Source organism: Salvia hispanica, chromosome 6 (genome assembly GCF_023119035.1).
Source record: "Salvia hispanica cultivar TCC Black 2014 chromosome 6, UniMelb_Shisp_WGS_1.0, whole genome shotgun sequence".
NCBI lineage: Eukaryota > Viridiplantae > Streptophyta > Magnoliopsida > Lamiales > Lamiaceae > Salvia > Salvia hispanica.
In genome coordinates this window covers 16,352,232-16,373,505 of record NC_062970.1, presented here as the reverse complement: position 1 = coordinate 16,373,505, position 21,274 = coordinate 16,352,232, and the positions used below count along the sequence as shown (strand labels likewise).

The window sequence follows — 21,274 nt, the reverse complement described above, 5'->3', positions numbered from 1 at the left end:
GCACTTAATGTTATTACGCCCCAATAAGCAATAAACTTTCCATGAAGTCAAAAAGAAAACCAAATCCTGTTTACCCATCATTTTTAAATAACATAATATCTTGTCCCTGTGATTAACATGCCCATCTGTTAATAGCAAGTCAATTGAAATAATCACTAACGGATCCTGGAATAGTTGAGAGAATTTGTTCATCAATGCCATAAATAATTGTAGATGCAATAGTTTATTCGAAAGGCATAACCAAAACTCATAATGGTCGTACTGAGTTCAAAATGGTGTCTCTGCAATATTCTCTTTAGCTATCTTCAACTGATGAGATCTTGATCGAAAATTAGTACTCGAAAATAGTTGCATACCTTGAAATTGATCAAATAAGTCTTCTATTCTCGGTAATAGATATTTATTCTTCATTGTCACTCGATTCGACTTCCAATAGTATATATAATGTCGCAGTGTATCATCTTTCTTCTTCAAAAATAATATTGGTGCTCTTCAAGGTAAAACATTAAGTAATACATATCTCTAAAAACTCTTGTAACTATTTCTTCAACTCTCGAAACTCTAATGAAGACGGTTGATAAATATAAATAAAAATAAATGCAGTGCCCAATAGAGAAATATGTCTCCCGATAAGGTGAAAATCCAGATAAATCTGCACTTCCAATAAATCAAAAAGCCGATATAGATAATATAAGAAAACCTGGAACAATATATTGATTACCGTAAAATATCACTTGATCCCGTCTCGATGATTATATTACCATTTCTTTTACTTGACAAGCTACCTTGGTTCGATGAAGTGAAAACCAATCTATACCCATAATAATATCAAAACTTGTGTATGAACAAGAGAATCAATATCCGCTGGCAGCTCAATTGAATTAACTCGCAACATATTCTCTAGAAAACCGTGTATATTGAAATAATGACAGCTCATAATCAACAAATATAGTTCCTTGATTAAAGACAAAACCTTCTTTGCTTCTTATCACAGTGCACTTCTTTGCTTTAACATTGGGTTCTCTAGAAAAATCGTCTGAACTGAATACCAAAGGTTGTATTATAGCTTGTGGGACTGTTTCCCACCAAGAGTAAGTATTGCTTCAAAGAAGAGATACCCTATAATCAAAACCTTCTTCTGACATACAACTCATCTGATTGAACACCGGTTCTATCACTTTTAACTATATCTCAGCCTCAGTCAGATTAGTCCCATAAAATCAATAACTTCTACTTTTTCGAGCTCTTTTAAATTTTCTACCTCTTTACCTCATCATTGGTCCATGTACTCTTTGTTCTAAAGTCTGGGAAATCCTCATATGATGCAACATGTATATGAAATGTTATAATTAATTGATGATGTAGGGCGGCTGACCCTTCTCTCCTCGGTGAGACATGTTCATGATAATTAAAATGCAAATGAAACTTATGATCAAAATATATCATACGATATGCACGAATGCTATGTCCCAGCGGGATTCTATCCCCTCTCTGATACCACCTAAACTGTCACTCCTCAACCCTTATGACGTATGCACTTACTATAAATAAATTCTATATATTAAATAAATTAACTCACGCTTCAAGTACATATTTCAAACATTCTAAATTGTAGTGGGGCCCTCTCACCACTCTATATACTATATATTTATCTACATGCAAAAAATGATGAGGAGGAGAATGTTTCCAAAAATGCGTCAGCCGCCGACCCTGATAACATGTGGAGTTCCTATGACTCACGTCAACCCAAAAAGTTCACTGCTATCTTATTCCTGAAAAATATTAGTGGTTTATATGAGCCACAACTCAGTGTATATAAATCTTACCTTTAATCCCACATCCCAGATATCAATATATTCTTTAACCAATATATATAACAATAACCAACAATTATTAGAAACAATTTCATGCACATATGCATATGCCACACTATTCAGTTTATTATTATGTGACAAATCAAGTCTGGTATCTGCCCGGAATTCCATTGTATATGACCCGAAGGTCCCATTGCCTTTGTACACACACATATATATATGACCCGAAGGTCCATTACCATTGTATAATATGACTCGGAGGTCCCATTGCCATTGTATACATATATATGACCCGAAGGTCCATTGCCATTGTATATATGACCCGTAGGTCCATTGCCATTGTATATGACCCGTAGGTCCATTGCTATTGATATCAGACCCAGAGCATGACTGTCACAGATCCTTTTTAATCCAATGATTCTAATAATTCCAACACCATACATCAAACATATCCATTGCATCAATTACATATCCATATATTCCATCAATTAGCTCCAATACTACAGTTAAACATATCCATTACACAAATAACATATCCACGTCATATTAAACCATCAATATCAAATAACGTATAACTATTTCAGGCTCACATCATATAATTCAAACATTCACTCTAATTTAACACATAACAATCAATCACATAAAATATGTAAAATTAAAAGTGTGATTTATACACACCTGATTACGACTGATAGTTCAATCATGCTCCTAATTTCATCTCCTGCTCTATAATTCTCAATCTTTGTTCTTTTTCTTTCTATGTGCTCTCGGCTCAATTTACTAATATAACTCATTCTTCTCTTTTATAGTCGGTCAGCCACGTTATATATATGCAGATCAAATGAGATAAGAAGAACACTTGTCATTTCTTTTATTTAAAATATTACACGTTGTTAGCCTAAATAGTTGACAGGTTTCCTTCATTTTATTTTCTTTTAATAATTGCATAATATATTTACATAATGACCGAAGTGGTGTAGTAATTAATAATAGGAATACTATTTATATTCCTATTCCATACGTAGACTTTAATATGTTATCATACTATATTTTTATTTTTCTTAAAGCTCAACTACAAATATTTCCATGCACACTTTTATATCTTTTTAATATTTATGAAACAAAGTCCCATTATCCACAAATCCTCTCTTAATGACCGAACTAGAGACCAAATTTGGACCCTTAGATGTAGTTTTTAATGGATGAGATTAGACCATGCTTTATTAATTTCACTCCTTCATTAGTTAAACAATTTACTTCAATCCAGGGGTATTTTGGCCAAAATACATTTAGAGTAAAAATTTTGCAGCAACCTTCATTCAATTCACGTGATTTTCTTCATTTTCAATTCTCTCTTTATCTTCTTCTCCAAAATCGACGAATTTCTTCTACAAATCGACGAATCTTCTGCAAATCAACGGATCTTATCATCAATTGAATTGAATCTCCTCCTCCTCCGATGAGCTCAGCTGCAGCAGCAGCATACTACTACACCGGATGCGAACACGACTACGAGCCGCACTTCCTCGATTCCTGCTCCCTCTGCGGCAGATCGCTCTGCCAAAACAACGACATCTTCATGTACAGGTAAAATGAGGTGAAAATCCAAGAGATTTGGAGCTGAATTGGTTAGCGGAGTTTCTAATTTGGTGGATTTTTGCAGAGGGAACACGCCGTTCTGTAGCCAGGAGTGCAGGCAGGAACAGATAGAGATGGATGAGGCGATGGAGAAGAAGAAATGGAAGAGGTCTTCTTCCTCCAAGAGATCGAGCGCTGCGAGACAGAGCTCCGACGAATCTGACATCAATAAAGCTGTACGCACTGGAGTAGTGGCTGTGGCCTGAGATTATATACTTGATTCCAAATAATTAAGTATACAGTATTTGAGAAGAGACTACTGATAAGTTCATCGGTGAATTCGCAACAACTGGATTCATTATAACAACAATTTAGTTCATTCAGTTGTGTTATTACTTCATTATAACAACAATTTAGTTCAATAAGAGTCGAATTGATGGCATACTTTAATGTGCAAACAACACATCAGTTAAAGATGTTACTTCATTATAATGTTTTATTACTTCATTTTTGTTGTGATTTACTTCATTATTTTGTTGTGATTTACTTCATTTTAGTAATAAAACCTACTGTATAAATAGATCATTTATATTACTTCATTATCATAACTTATTACTTCATTATATGAATTCAATACTTCATACTAACTAGATTATAGTTAATAGGAAAACAGATCATTTATATTACTTTATTATCATAATTTATTACTTCATCTTATCAATTTACTATTTTATCAAAAAGAATATGCAGTTCATTTTAATGTGTTATAACAACAATTTAGTTCAATAAGAGTCGAATTGATGGCATACTTTAATGTGCAAACAACACATCAGTTAAAGATGTTACTTCATTATAATGTTTTATTACTTCATTTTTGTTGTGATTTACTTCATTATTATGTATTATTACTTCATTTTAGTAATAAAACCTACTGTATAAATAGATCATTTATATTACTTCATTATCATAACTTATTACTTCATTATATGAATTCAATACTTCATACTAACTACATTATAGTTAATAGGAAAACAGATCATTTATATTACTTTATTATCATAATTTATTACTTCATCTTATCAATTTACTATTTTATCAAAAAGAATATGTAGTTCATTTTAATGTGTTATAACAACAATTTAGTTCAATAAGAGTCGAATTGATGGCATACTTTAATGTGCAAACAACACATCAGTTAAAGATGTTACTTCATTATAATGTTTTATTACTTCATTTTTGTTGTGATTTACTTCATTATTGTGTATTATTACTTCATTTTAGTAATAAAACCTACTGTATAAATAGATCATTTATATTACTTCATTATCATAACTTATTACTTAATTATATGAATCCAATACTTCATACTAACTAGATTATAGTTAATAGGAAAACAGATCATTTATATTACTTTATTATCATAATTTATTACTTCATCTTATCAATTTACTATTTTATCAAAAAGAATATGTAGTTCATTTTAATGTGTTGTAACAACAATTTAGTTCAATAAGAGTCGAATTGATGGCATACTTTAATGTGCAAACAACACATCAATTAAAGATGTTACTTCATTATAATATTTTATTACTTCATTTTTACTGTGATTTACTTCATTTTTATGTATTATTACTTTAAAGCGAATTGACGGCCACCGGCGGGAAGGACAGCCACAGCAAGGTCCTGACATCGCGAGGGCTAAGAGACCGCTGCGTTCGATTAGCGGTTAACACCGCGATCGAATTCTATGATTTGCAGGACCGATTAGGCTACGATCAGCCGAGCAAGGCGGTGGAGTGGCTGCTCGCGGCAGCAGCTAGCTCGATTGCAGAGCTGCCGCCGATCAATTCCCCCTTTCCGGCGGCGGTCGGTGGTAGCAGCAGCTTCGAGACCTCGATTTCCAGATCTGAGAAGACGGTTAAGGAAAATGAGAAAGAGAAATCTTCTTATGTTGCTTCCTTCACCGAGCTATTGAGCGGAGGCAAGGATGCATCCGATGAGAATTCCAATAGCGAAGCGGCCAGGCTGGCGGTGGCAAGCGGGCAGCGAAGTAGCGAGTTGGAGGGAGCGGTGGTCGTAGAAGCACTAATGAGGGAGAGAAAGAGAGCTAGAGAAGAGGATACGGTGGCGCCTTCTCTACGATGAGAGAGAATTGTAGAGAAAGAAGTTGGTTGGAATTGAGAAGTGAGGATGAGCTGCACATTACTAAACTACCCTTTACCAATTTAATTGAGTAAAAAATTCAGAAATTATTAATAACCATTAGATGTGATTAATGCATGGATGAGATTTAGTCTCTAGTTCGACCCTTAAGAATGGTTCGACATTGATCACAACTCTTATGAAACATATGTAAATGTATAAACATCAAATATATAATATTTATTATACAACTAATAATATAAATAGGCAAAAATAAATAAAAAATATGTCAATATGCAAAAAAATGATACATGTTTCAGATTAGGGATGTCACATATTATGGTTATATGTGAGATATGCAAATGAGTCTTTTGGGGTAACATGCAAGTCAAATTGCTTATGCCCCGCTCATCATTACAATAATTTGGTGTTTTTTGACCTTAATTCGTAGTCACATTTATAGTAGCCTTTATTGATAATGTCAATTTCGATAGTTGAGTTGGACTTTAGCTTTTGTTAGTGATTTAATTTGACAACGAAAAATGGTCATAATTAGCAATCACAAAAACATCTGCATTTAACAACTTTTAGGAAATGGATTTATACATCTACGTCTCTTAAAGTGACAGCGTGACACCACATATCCAGCAATATTATAAACGCTACACAACAATATTATAAACGCTACACAATAATTTATAGATTGTTGTATAGCGTGTTGGATATTGCTGGCCGAGAAAAAATTGTTGTATACAGTGTTGTATATTGCATGCCGAGATTTTTACAATTGTGAATTGCTGTCAAGTGTATTGCATATTGCTGTATAGTGTATTGCATATTGCTGGCCGAGAAAATTTACCCTTTGAGCATTTTTTTTATTGTCACATGACAGCTTATTATTCGTCCATATATACAAATGATTGGCTATAAATAATAGTATGACGTTATTTTAAGAGGTGTTGTCATTTTAAAACTTAGATTAAATGGCTGGCTAGACATTACTGAAACATTAGACCACTTCTGGAGTGCAAAATGAACATTGAAAATTTTGAATGTATTTTCAAATTCCATATATGATCGGTTGCAGTGAAGTTTTGATGAGGTGAAAACTCGGTTTATAATTTTACTCCGTCCGTGATTAGGAGTTATTGTTTATTTTTACAATAAATAGAGTACTAAGTAGGTCTCATATTCTATTAACATATTTTACTTGTATTTTTATTATTAATGAAACCACATTCAACTATCTTTTTCTATCTATTTATTTTTTATTTTTTTTAAACTCGTAGACTCATCATAACTACTAATCGCTGTCGGAGATAGTATATAAATGGGTTGTTCAGTTTGCATTTTGCAAGTTTACATCTCATGATACGTAGTAAGTATTATGTTTGATAGTACATAAACTTGAATCTCACAACTTAATACTTACGTAGTAAGTATTATGTTTGATAGTACATAAACATGATACGTAGTGATAATTAGTCATAGTCACTCTATCTAACTAAAATAATCTCACAATTTAATCTTAGATGGATAATAATATACTCCATATGTTCATGATTAAATGTCTCATATTTGATTGACACGTGTCTTAAGAAATGAGATGTGTAACCTACTTTTATACTACATTATACTGGTTTTATACTATAAAATATGAGCGAAATGAATTAGTTCATTGTAGGTCCACTTATTATATATAGTAAAAGTGAAATGAAACATTTAATGGTGGATATATAAAAAAAGAATAATGAGATATTTAATGACGAATGGAGGGAGTAATAATAACTCAGACATGGTATACATTATTTTAAGTTTGAGTATGAGTTGTTAGTCGGCCCATTGGGCCCGACAGGAGCACGATCACGCCGTGGCTGAATATTTGCGGTAAGACACGAACGGGCCCAAATATTGCACACGTGTGGCTGAGTCCCGCCGTTGCGCCACCGCACATGTCCTGCCCGCCACTTTCGTATTGAGGCCCACAACCTGTTCGACGTTTTGACTCTATCGGAGATTTATATAAAAACTGTGGCTTGCAGCCCAGAGGGCCCGGGGAAAGAGCAGAAGAGAGAGAAACGTGGATCGGTTGTTCATGGCAACCTTAGCCTCTTTTCTCTCCTGTTCTCCTTCCCCTCATCCTTCCTCCCTTTCATTCCGCCGCCGTATTCTACCGCCTTCCCTGTCTCTTCTAGGTTTTACCCCTACCGCAAAATTTGGTAATCTCCGTCGATCGGGAATCCAGGTGTTTGCATCTTCAGCTCCTTCTTCGTCTGATTGGTTATACGCCGGTGACGAGAGTTCGGGTTCGAAGGTAACCAAAACTCTCAATTTCACCTCTTTTATGCTTAGTTTTTTGTCAATTCGGAATATCTTAGTCGTAATTTTATACGAAAAATAACTCTGAGCTCTTTACTTGCGAAGTTGTGTGTTAGTCGTCTGGGATCTCGGGAAACTTGTATTTTAGCAATAGGCTTTCTCCTTGATGTAGAAGCTGCAAAATTGAAGATAGTTTTCATGTTGTTGTTATATACCCAAATTTTAAGTATGGTAGAGATTTCCTTGCAATGGGAAAAACTTGGAAGCGAACTAAATGATGGTGTGCCTTTCAGAAATCAGTCCTTTTTAATTTAATACGAGATATAGAGCCCTTGGACGTGAGCCTTATTCAGAAGGATGTTTCAAATACCACTATAGATGCTATGAAGAGGACGATATCGGGCATGTTGGGTTTACTGCCATCAGAACAATTTCAAGTGATGATTGATGCTTTGTGGGAATCCCTTTCCAAGCTGTTGATATCCTCAATGATGACAGGGTATACTTACTCTTAGACCTTAGTTGATGTTATATTGATCAACTTACTGTCTACAAAATTGAAAGCCTTGAACATGTGGAATTCTGTTAAAATGCTTTAAAATGCAGTTTGCATACTTAACACTGATGATACAATGAGGAATGATGAACCTAGTATCCTGTTCCTTAACTTTGTGGCATATTTTAATAAAAACATGAAGCAGGCAAGCTATGTGTTTGAGCAACTAAACAGTAAACATTCAAATCGAATACATTGCAGAACATTTTTTTTTATAAAAAATGGCTTTATCTAGTATCTAAAACATCATGTATGGACTGGCTTATGTTTCATTTTAAGAGAACGTGTAGATTGATTGCTGAAACCTTCCTTGCTAAGGTAGCTGCCGTTGCATGTATAAATATGTGATGCTTCTAGTTGTTACCTATTTATCTCTTGATTCATGCAGGTACACTCTTCGAAATGCTGAATATAGGCTCAGCCTTGAGAGGAATCTTGAGATATATGAAGGAAATACCTATAACTTGAAAAATGAAGATTTGCAACTTGAAGCTGAGGAGGCACTGAACGAAGAGGGTAAGTGTGGAAATAACACCCAAGAGAGATTGTCACCATCTGATGCTTTTGAAGAGTGGACATGTAACATACCGAGTTTTGGTGAGATGACTCCTGAAGCTCGAAGATACATTTTGACGATGCATTCTCGTTTGTCTTCAGTTAAAAAGGTATGTTTCTAGAAGTTTGTGATGGATATAGTTTATATTCCCTGATTGACCTACCTTCTAGTTGATACTTGCTGTCATCTTGGAAACATTGACAGCTGGTCTTTTAGGATTAACTGGAGAATATAGTGGAGCATTTGCACCAAAAGTTTTATGAACATTATGAAACAACGAAGTATATTTTCCAATTTCCAGAAGACGTCTTACCATTATATCACAGCTTTTTTTTTACCATTACATCACAGATTGATTACGCTGGCAATGTTTAGGGATAAGTTTGTAGCATGTTTCTATTATTTAAGCTTTATTTGGAAACCTGTTGTCTAATTTTCTTGATGCGGCGGGGGAGCATAGTTATTAAAGGTGCAAGGTACACCTGTGGCACAAAGGCTCCTGGAGCCTTAAACACAAGTGTCCTGTTTGAACAAAAGGCACATATATAAGGGGTGGTACGAAACTAAACACTCCATCCATCCCATCTCAAGTTATCAATTTCTTTTTGGCATGAGATTTAAGAAATTATATTTATTGAGTTAATTGGAGAGAAAATAAAGTAGTGAGGTAAAGAGAGAATAAAGTGAGAGAGTAAGTGGGTTGTTTTTTACCTCACCATCGAAACAACCTTGCCCTCGATTTGTTAACCTCCATCCTCAAGTGTACATTTCACCGCAGTCGTTTTCCACTGCCACTCAGTTCCACCACAGTCTGCATCAGATGAAACCCTAGTTTCACGCACAACCTTGATTTCCTCCAACCCTGCTATTCTGCACCCCGTTTCCTGTATTGTTTCCATGCCATCACATGCTCCACCACTGCCCACTGCAGAAGAAACCCTAGTTTCACTGACCACTCGTACCCCGACCCGTGCTCCCCGTCACAAGTCACGACCTCATGTGCTCAATCTCACCTGGTCCGCTTCCACTCTGCTCCTGTGCGTGTGTATCCAATCTGACCCTACTGCACAACGTGGCTCTGCCCAACAGAGTTTGATGCCAACTGCCAAGTTTCACTTTCCTTAGGATGTGGTTGTAATTGCTTTGCACCTTGCTAGTGTTTACTTGTGGGTGCAATACTTTTCCCACTTGATGACAAAATTTGGGAGCTTACTGACAGTTGAGATATGTCAGTTGGAACAGTTTCAGACCTTATTATGCTGTTTAGATGGCAAGGCAATTGATTGCTGCACTCTAGTAATTGTTAGTTTTGTTAATTAGGTATCTCTTCATTTATTGTTGAGTCATATTTTATTAGTTGGGTCTCTAATTATTTTGTTTATTTTCAAATGTTAAGTTGTTAGTTTATACTATTATTGTTGCGTCAAGCCCATAAGTATATGGATCTTGGTTTAGGGTTTAGGCTGTAAATTTAGTTACTTCACTTTCTCATCTACAGCTATTGTTTCCTACATTTCATCATTTATTATGATTTGGAGTTTAGTAAATAGGTTGTGACAGTTTTTTTAGTTTTTTTCTTCTGTCCTTCGTTTGTTTTATCATCTCAACCGTCTTTACTCTACCATTGAACCTTTTGTTTTGTTCATATTAAACCCTTTGAATGTCCATGACAGGAACATCGAATATTTCAGATTGTAATTATTCATTTCGCCTCTTTTTTCCTTCTTTGAGTAAAGAATTAGAGGTAGAATACCATGCCACGTCCAGCCTCTGACATGAATACATTGTGGTATACTAGGATCTAATTACTAATATAATAATATATTCATATCTTTGTCTATTGTTTATGTGATAACTTGATAGATAGATCGAATCATGTTGTCCTTGATCTGGTATTCGAAAGCTATCTCCTGCATTATTCATTAATTTAAGAGACAATGACTTATGTATTTCAATTATTTTAGTCTTATCATTGTTTCCATTGTGTTTGTGGGTTATAAAATTGATAGTTTTGGTTTGCTTTATGTCTTTTGATGCCTTTTGTTTGAGATTTTAAGGCCTATTCTTGTTTTCTGAAATTTATATTTGATATTTCACCATTCTCAGGAGCTCCATGAAGTCAAGAGGAAAAGTGCAGCTCTTCAGATGCAGCAGTTTGTTGGGGAAGAAAAAAATGATTTGTTGGATTATTTAAGATCATTGCAGCCTGAGAAGGTGAGGCTTCCATTATTCCATATACTCACTAACAACTGTTAACTATGAACTAGTGCATGTTTTGCTTCGATTACTTTGGAAGGATAGTGAACTAAATTAGCTTTCTATTTAGTCATATATTACATGTCAATGGTTGTCACAGCTTTAAATCTCCAGCAAGCAACTAATTCCACCTCATTGAAGGCTTTATAGTTTCTCTCACTTTTCAACCTTTTTTTGTTTGCTAGGAGTTTATTTATGCTTCCAATGCATGTATTTTCTTTTATGTGTCAAAATCAAGTGTATGTTGGTCTATCTTTGAGTTTAATGTATTTATACCCTCCAACTTGATCATTAGTATCATTTTAGAGAGAGAAATAATCTTGGGAGAGATAAGTACATTTTAGAGATCTTCTAATGTAAATTTCTTGTTTGCTTACATAACATTGTCAAAAAGCTATATATCCCCCACTTTTTAAATAGAAGAAAGACAGGCTTCATAAAGTAGGATCATGGTTGCTTTCAGTCGACTTATTCTTCATTCCTTTTCCTTTTCTTTCTTATCTTGATGTTACCCCCATCTTGGTAATGAACAGGTAGCAGAGCTGTCAGAACCAACGTCGCCTGAACTAAAAGATACAATGCATTCAGTAGTACATGGTCTATTGGCTACACTTTCTCCAAAGATGCACTCAAAAGGCCCTGATCTGGCTAACAACAGCACTATAGGAACCGTAGATAGTGTAATCGAAGGAGATTGCATTGACCTTGTCGAGAACACCTCTCTTCAGTTTCAGCCTCTTATCTCATTGCCACGTGATTACCTCGCTCGTTTACTATTCTGGTAAGTCCATATTTTCTACCTGTTTCTACTTCCACGTCAAGACCTTAAAATCTAAAGCCATATAGTTTGCACTTAGTTTGTTTTCATTTATTTACATGAATGGATTCTTTGTTATATACAACCCCTGTACTGTTTCAAGTTGAATATTGGGAGAGCTTTTCGACCATGATTTCACTCCTATCCATTTCTCAAATCAAAAGTCGACAAGTTTATGAATCTTAGTAATTGGAAATATGATAGACCTGAACAAGAGATGGTGTTTGTTTATGGGAAGTAACAATAGGAATGTAATGTGTGTGTTTTTAGGTGCATGCTGCTGGGACATTACTTGAGGGGCTTAGAATACCGACTCCAACTTATGGAGCTCCTTTCATTACCAAACGACACTTCCAGTGGCCAACACTTTGTTTAAAGAGATATCAATAGTACTTGTCAGCAATCCCATCTTTCAAGATGCCTACAAATCAGCAAGTGATTTCTGGTGGAAACCTCGTCGATCAAAAAAAGATATCAACAATTGTCTTTAACATTTTCTTCATATGTCTCTGTATATGTCATTATGTAAATCATCTTCTTCTGTACCTAAACCTTGGATGGATTCAACATCTCAATTCTCAAGTGTAAAAGACTGATAATAATATCAAAGTTGGGGTTTTGTTTACTTATAAATTTGAGCTATTTGTAACCTCTAGTTCTAGCTGCAGAATCTCACCCCTTAATTTCGCAAGTTAAAAAACGTCATTTTGTAACTAATGAAACTATGAAGCGCTTATAATGCATTGCTTCCGAACCAGTAAAATAAAATCTCTATGAATCCGCTTGTCATCCGTGTAAATTGAAAATTTGAAAATTTCCCCTTATGAAATCTATGAATTTGCTTATCATACATGGGAATTTAAAATTTGTATGCTTCAAGACCGAAATCACGAATTCATTCAATAAAATAATGAATCAGTCCATGAGAGAGTTTTGAAAAAAAAAACACTAGCAAATTCTTATATCAAAATTTTTTTATTGAACGCGACAGATCTTTACAAAAAAAAATTATACAGTAAGGCTAAATTAAAGAATAAATTTTTGATAGCGATGGAATATTCGATGATGTTGTAATTGCATTTTTATAATGGATGCAATGTTGTAGATTTATTGTACACTAGTAATAATGTTGATCTTATTATTTCTTAACATTGTTTCAATTACTTTATCAGTTTATCTATCTATTTAGTTTTTCCTACTTAACAAATTTTTGCTTTAAAACTATCCAACATCTATGTAACATATAGGAGTATCTCTACTCATTTTTAAAATGGCAGAACAAATCATAATTTGTTCGAATTGCCTCATTATTGTTATGAATGTTTTTCACCATTGTTTAAACTTAAAATCAACAATGAAAGATTATTATCCGATACTCGCCCGACTATGCATTGCCTCAAGCGACGTCGTTCACTCTGTCTCCATCATCCTCGACTCAGTCACTCCGCCTCTTCAAATAACCCCACAAGCGACCTCTCCCGCCTGCTGCAGGGCCCCATCCCACGCGCTCAGCTTCTCCAAGTTCACGCTCGCGTCTTCCTCCTCCACGCACACCAGAACGACCTCATCGCCACTCGTCTCATCGGCCGCTACCCCTCCAATTCCGCTCTCAAAGTCTTCAATCATCTGCGAAACCCTAATGTCTTCCCCTTCAACGCGATCATCAGAGTGCTAGCCGAGGAGGGTTTTTCCTCCAACGCTTTTGTTATTTATAAACAGCTGAAATTCCGCCAAATTTCGCCCAATGATTTGACATTTTCATTTCTATTCAAGGCGTGTTCTAGAGGCGCTATCGGTGGGGATACTGTTAAGCTAGTGCATTCTGATCTCTTCAAATATGGATTCATCTGTGACCCTTTAGTTTGCAATGGATTGCTGATGGTTTACGCCAAGGCGGTGAAGGATTTGAGCTCTGCTCGCAAACTGTTCGATGAAATGCCTGACAGAAATTTGGTTTCTTGTTGGACTTCTTTGATTTCTGGGTATGCTAAGATTGGGTTGGCTAGTGATGCCTTGGAGCTTTTTGTGATAATGCTCAAGGAGAATTTGTGCCCTGAAAGCGATACTATGGTTAGTGTATTATCTGCGTGTTCAAGCCTCACTGCTCATCAAGTTGAGAAATGGGTGAATTCATTGACACAGTTAGTAAAGAGTGCAGCTTGCAGTGATTTAGCTCGCGATTATGTGAATACTGCACTCGTTTATTTGTATGGTAAATGTGGACATGTGGAAAATAGTAGAAATTCGTTTGATGAGATATCTGATGATGGAAAAAAGAGTGTTCTTTGCTGGAATTCTATCGTAGGTGCTTATGTTCAAAATGGTTGTGTATTGGAGGCTTTGGACGTTTTCAAATCAATGATGGAGGACTATAACTGTCGTCCAAACCACGTAACCATGGTTAACGTGCTCTCTGCCTGTGCTGAGGTCGGTGATTTGGATCTTGGCTCGTGGGTTCATGAATACTTGAGGAGTGGAGGGCAGAAGGGTTTGCTATCATCAAATGTCAATCTTGCTACTGCATTGATTGATATGTATTCAAAATGTGGGGATTTGGACGGGGCGAGAGGGGTGTTTGAGCAGATGAGCAAGAAGGACGTGGTCTCGTTCAACGCCATGATCATTGGCCTTGCTGTCAATGGCAAGGGTGATGAAGCTCTAAGGCTTTACTCCAAGATGCAAGAGCTTTGTCTTCATCCTGATTCTGGAACTCTACTTGGAGTGTTGTGTGCGTGTAGCCACTCTGGTCTGTTAGATACAGGGCGTGAAATTTTTGAAGGGATGCTCCAGAGCAATTTAGTTGTCCCTAAATTGGAGCACTATGCTTGCTATGTGGATCTCTTGGCCCGGTCTGGTCTAATTGATGAAGCACTTGGTGTGGTCGCCTCCATGCCTTTCGAACCTAATAACTTTGTGTGGGGCGCGCTGCTTGCTGGCTGTGTGCTCCACAATAGGTTGGAGCTGGTTCAGGCTCTCTCCACCGATCTTGTCAAGGTTGATCCCATGAATTCTGCTGGTTACATCATGCTGTCCAACTCGTTTGCCTCAGATTGTCAATGGCGTCGTGTCATGAACACTAGAGGGGTTATGAGGGAGAAGGGGGTCGCCAAGCAGCCGGGGTGTAGTTGGATCAAGATTGGTGGCATCGTGCACGAGTTTGTTGCTGGATCTGCGTCATGTCGTGAGTTTGAAAGTGTTCATCAAGTGTTGGAATCATTATCGAAAGAAATGAGAATAGTTGGTTCCTAGTCTATATCTTTTTCCTAGTATTTGGTGAAGCTCGTCGATGCAGAAAGAGGAGAGCCTCGTGTCAGATTGTCTGGAGATCGGAGCATCTGGTGATTTGAGATACCTTTAGCTCTCACATTATGTCAATAGGCTAATGTGTACATAGGCTGCCTCAGAAATAGTATAAAATTCAAACAAAAAAAAAAAAACATCATGCAGCAAGTTTGATTGCTGCATTGTTTGCCCGTTTGGAATACTACTGAATAAGCTCTGCTATGGAAATTTCACACCCCCATTATTATTTTGACACGAACAGATTTATTATTGATCACAGTCAGATTTAAGAGATTTGCAAATTACATACCGGACAGTGGCGGAGCCAGGAATTTTGGGGTGGGGGCCCAAGAAGAAGAAAATTTTGGCTCTACCACTGTTAATAGTTGTAGGTATCTGACTATTTGTCGATGACTTTTCCATCAAAATTAGTCAGAGGAAGACTCTTATGTTTTGCTTTTTTTCAATTATTTAAATTTTAGAAATAAATGCATATCAAGTAAATTTAATCGAATCAAGAATAATAGATATAAGTACTTTGTAATGCCCTTAAAAAGAATTTTACCTATAACCATTAAAAGTTATGAACTAGAAATATAGCATTGGGTAAAAATAAATTTTAAAAGTCATTCGATATATATGGCTCATATGTAAAATGATTTTGACATGAAATGAACATTGGGCAAGAAATATTTGGCATTGGGTAAAAATAAATTTTAAAAGTCATTGGATATATATAGCTCATATGTAAAATGATTTGACATGAAATGAACATTGAGCAAGAAATATTTGGTAAAAAGTGAAATTAGTAACATTGTGCAATTTAAAAAAAAGAAGGTGCGTGTCCCCAACCATATATATGATCTAATAGCCGAAATCGCTTGCCAATTGTGCTATCGAACTTTATTATTATCGATTATGAATATATATATTATAGTAAAAGTTCAAATGGCTTGGGGGCCCAAGGGCCCTCATGCCCCACCGTAGCTCCGCCTCTGATACCGGAATGAAGAAATAAACATGCTAGAACGAAGTAAAATAGTTTTGTAATGTAGGCCAAAATAATTTACATATCAACAAATCTTATAAAAAAACTAGATCTAATAGCCATAATTTGGTCTTTAGTTCGTTCTTTAAAAATAGTTCGACATTGATCACAATCCATCTAGCTATTATGTAAAATTATCTAGAACTATCGATATTAGAATTAGCTAGAGATAGAATTCTCCAGATATATAGAAAATTTTAAAATAGAAAGTGGATGATATAAATATGGGAGAGATATAGCATTTTATACCAGAGAAATTTGAGAATAAAGATTTGTTAGTTTCCCCTGTTGGAATTAGTAGTTTATACGTTCCAAGACATTGGAAGGATACTTTTATCTTCTCTAGGAATATGTCATTAGTAGAGTATGTTTCCAAGTATCTATTTCCTAGGTACATTTAAGTAGTCTTCTCCTATATATAGGAGTGTATTTTGTACTCTAAAATAATTAATACAAAACAATGAAATACAATTCCTAGTTCAACATGGTATCAAGAGCAGCTTTTCGATCCAAACAATCCAAAATTTTCTTTTGAACTCAGATTTTTGAAATCATCATCGTTCTACCCTTCTCAAACCTTTCAACCAAAATCCGGCAAAAGTCCGATCAAATTCAGCCTCTCCTACAGCCAAAAACAGTCAGCCAAAATCAAGTGAGCATCAAAAAATGTCCAAAACAATCGAAACAGTAAACATAGGGATCAAACTCGATGGGAGAAACTTCCCAGTTTGGTCTCGGCTTATGAAAGCAGCCATAGGAAGCCGGGAGAAGCTGGAACACATCGAGGGGGACTCACAGCCGCCTCCCGACGACCTGAAATTCAAGCAATGGCAGACCGACGATTACACAGTATACTCTTGGCTTATTCAAAATATGGAGCCAAAATTAGTGATGCAATTCGCCCAACATCAAACAGCGAAAGGAGTATGGAAAAGCCTCACAACAACGTTCGAGGTCAGAGCAGATCCGCTCCAAGTATACGACCTCGACACCAAAGTAAGCAGATTTTCTCAGAACGATCAAACATTGGAAGACTACTGGAGTGAGATGCAAAGCTTATGGGTAAACATTGAAACAAGAAAGCCATGTCCATACACATGCTGCGATAAGGGAGTCGCAACTTACCAACGGGAGAACGAGAAGAGAAAGCTATACCAGTTTCTATCTGGCTTGAATGACAAACATGATAGGCTACGACGGGAATTACTCAAGGAATCCCCGGAGCCAACCGCAGAAACAGCGTTCGCCGCCATCAAACAAGAGGAGAATCGCACTCAGATCTGGAAACCGGCGACTCAGGAGTCGGGTTTCTCCGATATAGGGTCGGGATTCGGCGCTAGGAACAGCGGAACACCGCAATTTTCCCGACCGAACAGGGGACCTCCACCACCGCCGCACAAAGCAACACCACCATCAAATCGGACCGGAGCAAAAATCGACAAGTCAAGACTCGTCTGCTCTCACTGTGGCATGACAAAGCACACACGGGAGACATGCTTCCACCTCATTGGCTTCCCGGAGTGGTGGGAAGATGGCCACAAAGAGAATCGGAACTCAAAAGCGAAAGGAAAGATGGTAATCGTAGGACAGGAGGCACCTCAAGACTCAAAATCTCCGGCGGCCAACCAGGAGGTTGCCTACGCCGGAGGAATCAACGGGAGAACAGAGGCGGCTCCGAGGTGGTGGGCCGCTCAAGTACAGACGGAAGGAGGAGAAGGAGGAGAGAAAATGAAGGAGGCGGCGGATGAAGAAGGTAAAGGGTTTAGGTTTTTTAACCTAAACCCTTCTCTTTTTCCTATATATCAAAACGACCCCCAAGATATTAAAATTGCTCCTATCATCCCCGAAAATTGTGATTTCTTAAAAATTACCCTCCTCGAAAAAAGGCATACTGATATTCTCTGCAAAAATCATTTTTCTGTACTTGAAAATGACCCTACCATTGCGATTTCGTGTCAAGTAAGAGAAATCAGTAGACATAAAGATAGGAGATGGATTTTTGATTGTGGAGCTACTGACACTATGACATTTGACAAGTCCGATTTTGAGTCTTTTCATAAATCCCGAAGGACACATGTTGAAACAGCTAATGGAGAAATCTCACCAGTCGAAGGAGCTGGCACGGTCCAAATATCCCCAAATTTGAAAATCTCAAATTGCTTATATGTTCCATCTTTGACTCAAAAACTAATGTCTGTCAGTAAAGTTACGAAAGAACTAAACTGTGCTCTCCTAATCCAGTCTAAATTTTGTGTTCTTCAGGATATTCGGACCGGGACGATTATTGGGCGTGGCACTGAACGTCACGGGTTGTACTACGTGGACGAGGAAGCTCAAACTGGCAGGGTGATGTTGACTCACGGAGCTACAGAACGGGATGCATGGCTGTGGCATAGGCGGTTAGGACACCCGTCATTTAGCTATCTGCACACTTTATTTCCCTCATTTTCTAAACTTGAGCATCTTAATTGTGAAACATGTGTGTTGGCAAAAAGTCATAGACATTCTTTTCAATCCAGAAATACGAGGGTTGACTCTGTTTTTTCCTTGATTCACTCTGATGTTTGGGGACCTTCACCTGTTATTGGGGGAAATGGGTTAAAATACTTTGTCTTATTTATTGATGATTGCACAAGGATGACATGGGTTTATTTCCTGAAAAAGAAGTCTGATGTTTTCTCAAAATTCACAGAATTTTACAAAATGATCCAAACTCAGTTTCAAAAGAACATTAAGATTCTTAGATCTGACAATGGGGGGGAATTTGTCAACACTCAAATGAAACAGTTTTTTGCCGAAAAAGGTCTCATTCACCAAACTTCATGTGCATATACCCCAGAACAAAATGGTGTCGCTGAAAGGAAAAATAGGATCATTCTAGAAATGACGCGATCAATTATGCTTGATTCTAAAGTACCAAAGTTTTTTTGGCCAGAAGCTGTTGCCACTTCAGTCTATCTTCTTAATAGACTTCCCACAAAAATCCTGAAGCTCCAAACCCCGATCTTTGAGTTATCCAAACTTACCACTGTGTCCGCACCCTTATCCCTTCCACCTCGTATTTTTGGGAGCTCTGTCTTTGTCCACATTCCAAAACATGAACGATCCAAACTTTCTCCTTGTGCAGTTAAATGTGTCTTCATAGGATATGGGATAAATCAAAAAGGCTATAGATGCTTCGATCCAAAGAAAAGACAGATTTTTACTACAATGAATTGTGATTTTTTGGAATCCGAATTATTTTACCATACCCAACTTACCAGTCAGGGGGAGAAATCTAGTGACCCGCTAAGTTGGTTGCCTATGCCAAATGTCAACATTCCTACTGCAGCTCCACCCGAGTCAACTGTTCCTGCTGCCGAGCAGGCCTCGCACACTCCAATGCAAACCGTGGGGCTCAGTGACACACCCACTATCCCTCCGAAATCTGAGGTAAACATTCCTAGTAATCAAGAAAGTTCTTCTTCTTCTAACAATGATGATACAGAGACGAACGCTATAGATGGGGATACCGGGAGGTACATCTTGCCGGATCGGATCAACAGGGGAGTACCACCAAAACGATACTCCCCCGAGAAGGACAGGTCCAGGGCAAGATATGCAATTGGAAATTTTGCCAAGGCCAATCTTTCCAAAATGGCCCGGGCATTTGAAGACGCTCTATACGAAGAAGAAGAGATTCCCCAAACAATTGAGGAAGCATGGAAAAGCAAGAACTGGAGAGAAGCCATGAAGCTGGAAATGGGTGCACTTGCACGAAATAATACATGGGAAAAGTGTACGCTTCCTGAAGGAAAAAGGCCCGTGGGATGTAGATGGGTGTTTACAATCAAAAGGAGACCGGATGGGACGATTGAACGATATAAAGCTCGCCTGGTGGCCAAGGGGTACACACAGACCTACGGTGTTGATTATTCAGAAACTTTCTCACCAGTAGCCAAGATGAACACTGTTCGGGTGTTACTGTCAATCGCAGCAAACAAAGACTGGCCTCTGCATCAACTGGATGTAACCAATGCCTTCCTCCATGGAGAACTGACGAAGGAAGTATATATGGAAGTCCCTCCTGGATTTGGCGAAGAATTTGAAAATGGAGAAGTATGCAAACTGAAAAGAACTCTATATGGGTTGAAGCAATCCCCGAAAGCCTGGTTTGGGAGGTTCACTGAAGCAATGAAGAAATATGACTATTCTCAGAGTAATGCGGATCATACTCTGTTCATCAAAAGAAAAGGAGAAAAGATCACATGCTTGTTGATTTATGTGGATGATATGATCATCACCGGAAATGATTCAGAAGAGATAGAGGTGTTGAAGAAAAACTTGGGATCTGAATTTGAAATGAAAGATTTGGGGTATCTAAAGTATTTCTTGGGAGTTGAAGTAATGAGGTCACCGCAAGGGATTTTCATTAACCAGAAGAAGTACATTTTGGATCTCTTGGCAGAAACTGGAATGGTGGACTGCAAGCCGGCCGAAACACCTATGGCTACAAATCACAACTTGAAAATAAATGAAGAATCAGCATTGGCAGATCGTGGGAGGTATCAACGACTGGTAGGGAAGCTAATCTACTTATCTCATACAAGGCCAGATATAGCCTATGCAGTGAGTGTTGTTAGCCAATTTATGCACCACCCTCAGATCGATCACATGGAAGCAGCGGTTAGAATTGTTAGGTATCTAAAGGGTACCTTTGATCATGGAGTCCTATTCAAAAGAAACGACCACTTGGAGATCCATGGTTACACAGATGCAGATTGGGCAGGGAATCCAGTCGACAGAAGATCAACTGCAGGATATTTCACGTTTGTTGGAGGAAACCTTGTATCTTGGAGGAGTAAGAAACAGAAAGTCGTAGCATTGTCAAGTGCAGAAGCGGAGTTCAGGGGAATCAGAAGTGGTC

At 37.3% G+C, this 21,274-nt stretch overlaps 4 protein-coding genes and 1 long non-coding RNA gene across 5 annotated transcripts; 4 read left to right on the top strand and 1 right to left on the bottom strand.

The window, feature by feature from the left end:
* Window positions 1–939: 939 nt before the first annotated feature.
* LOC125196650 lies at window positions 940–2,603 on the bottom strand. The gene is made up of 2 exons (XR_007171915.1): window positions 2,493–2,603; window positions 940–1,772 (listed from the first exon to the last, which is right to left on the bottom strand). It is a non-coding gene; the product is annotated as an uncharacterized LOC125196650 (long non-coding RNA).
* A 655-nt stretch (window positions 2,604–3,258) lies between these two features.
* On the top strand, window positions 3,259–3,658 carry LOC125192536 (FCS-Like Zinc finger 3-like). The gene is made up of 2 exons (XM_048090140.1): window positions 3,259–3,401; window positions 3,478–3,658. The coding sequence occupies exons 1-2, from the start codon at window positions 3,274–3,276 to the stop codon at window positions 3,656–3,658; spliced, it is 309 nt and encodes a 102-aa protein (XP_047946097.1). The 5' UTR covers window positions 3,259–3,273.
* Window positions 3,659–4,916: 1,258 nt separating this feature from the next.
* On the top strand, window positions 4,917–5,537 carry LOC125194799 (transcription factor TCP24-like). Its single transcript, XM_048093021.1, has 2 exons — window positions 4,917–4,931; window positions 5,151–5,537. The coding sequence occupies exons 1-2, from the start codon at window positions 4,917–4,919 to the stop codon at window positions 5,535–5,537; spliced, it is 402 nt and encodes a 133-aa protein (XP_047948978.1).
* Window positions 5,538–7,553: 2,016 nt separating this feature from the next.
* Window positions 7,554–12,671, top strand: LOC125196175. Its single transcript, XM_048094582.1, has 6 exons — window positions 7,554–7,848; window positions 8,147–8,352; window positions 8,798–9,074; window positions 11,072–11,179; window positions 11,755–12,002; window positions 12,309–12,671. Exons 1-6 carry the CDS (start codon window positions 7,630–7,632, stop codon window positions 12,412–12,414), a joined length of 1,164 nt encoding a protein of 387 aa, XP_047950539.1. The 5' UTR covers window positions 7,554–7,629; the 3' UTR covers window positions 12,415–12,671.
* Window positions 12,672–13,424: 753 nt separating this feature from the next.
* LOC125194798 (pentatricopeptide repeat-containing protein At3g12770-like) lies at window positions 13,425–15,581 on the top strand. Its single transcript, XM_048093020.1, has one exon. It carries the CDS (start codon window positions 13,425–13,427, stop codon window positions 15,285–15,287), a length of 1,863 nt encoding a protein of 620 aa, XP_047948977.1. The 3' UTR covers window positions 15,288–15,581.
* Window positions 15,582–21,274: the final 5,693 nt, after the last annotated feature.

Bases quoted from the DNA above. Each gene is read 5' to 3' on its own strand.
- LOC125192536 (XM_048090140.1), top strand. From the start codon at position 3,274: ATGAGCTCAGCTGCAGCAGCAGCATACTACTACACCGGATGCGAACAC. The intron at 3,402-3,477 runs GTAAAATGAGGT...GGATTTTTGCAG, and splicing joins AACGACATCTTCATGTACAG to AGGGAACACGCCGTTCTGTA.
- LOC125196175 (XM_048094582.1), top strand. From the start codon at position 7,630: ATGGCAACCTTAGCCTCTTTTCTCTCCTGTTCTCCTTCCCCTCATCCT. The intron at 8,353-8,797 runs GTATACTTACTC...TGATTCATGCAG, and splicing joins ATATCCTCAATGATGACAGG to GTACACTCTTCGAAATGCTG. The intron at 9,075-11,071 runs GTATGTTTCTAG...CACCATTCTCAG, and splicing joins GTTTGTCTTCAGTTAAAAAG to GAGCTCCATGAAGTCAAGAG.
- LOC125194798 (XM_048093020.1), top strand. From the start codon at position 13,425: ATGCATTGCCTCAAGCGACGTCGTTCACTCTGTCTCCATCATCCTCGA.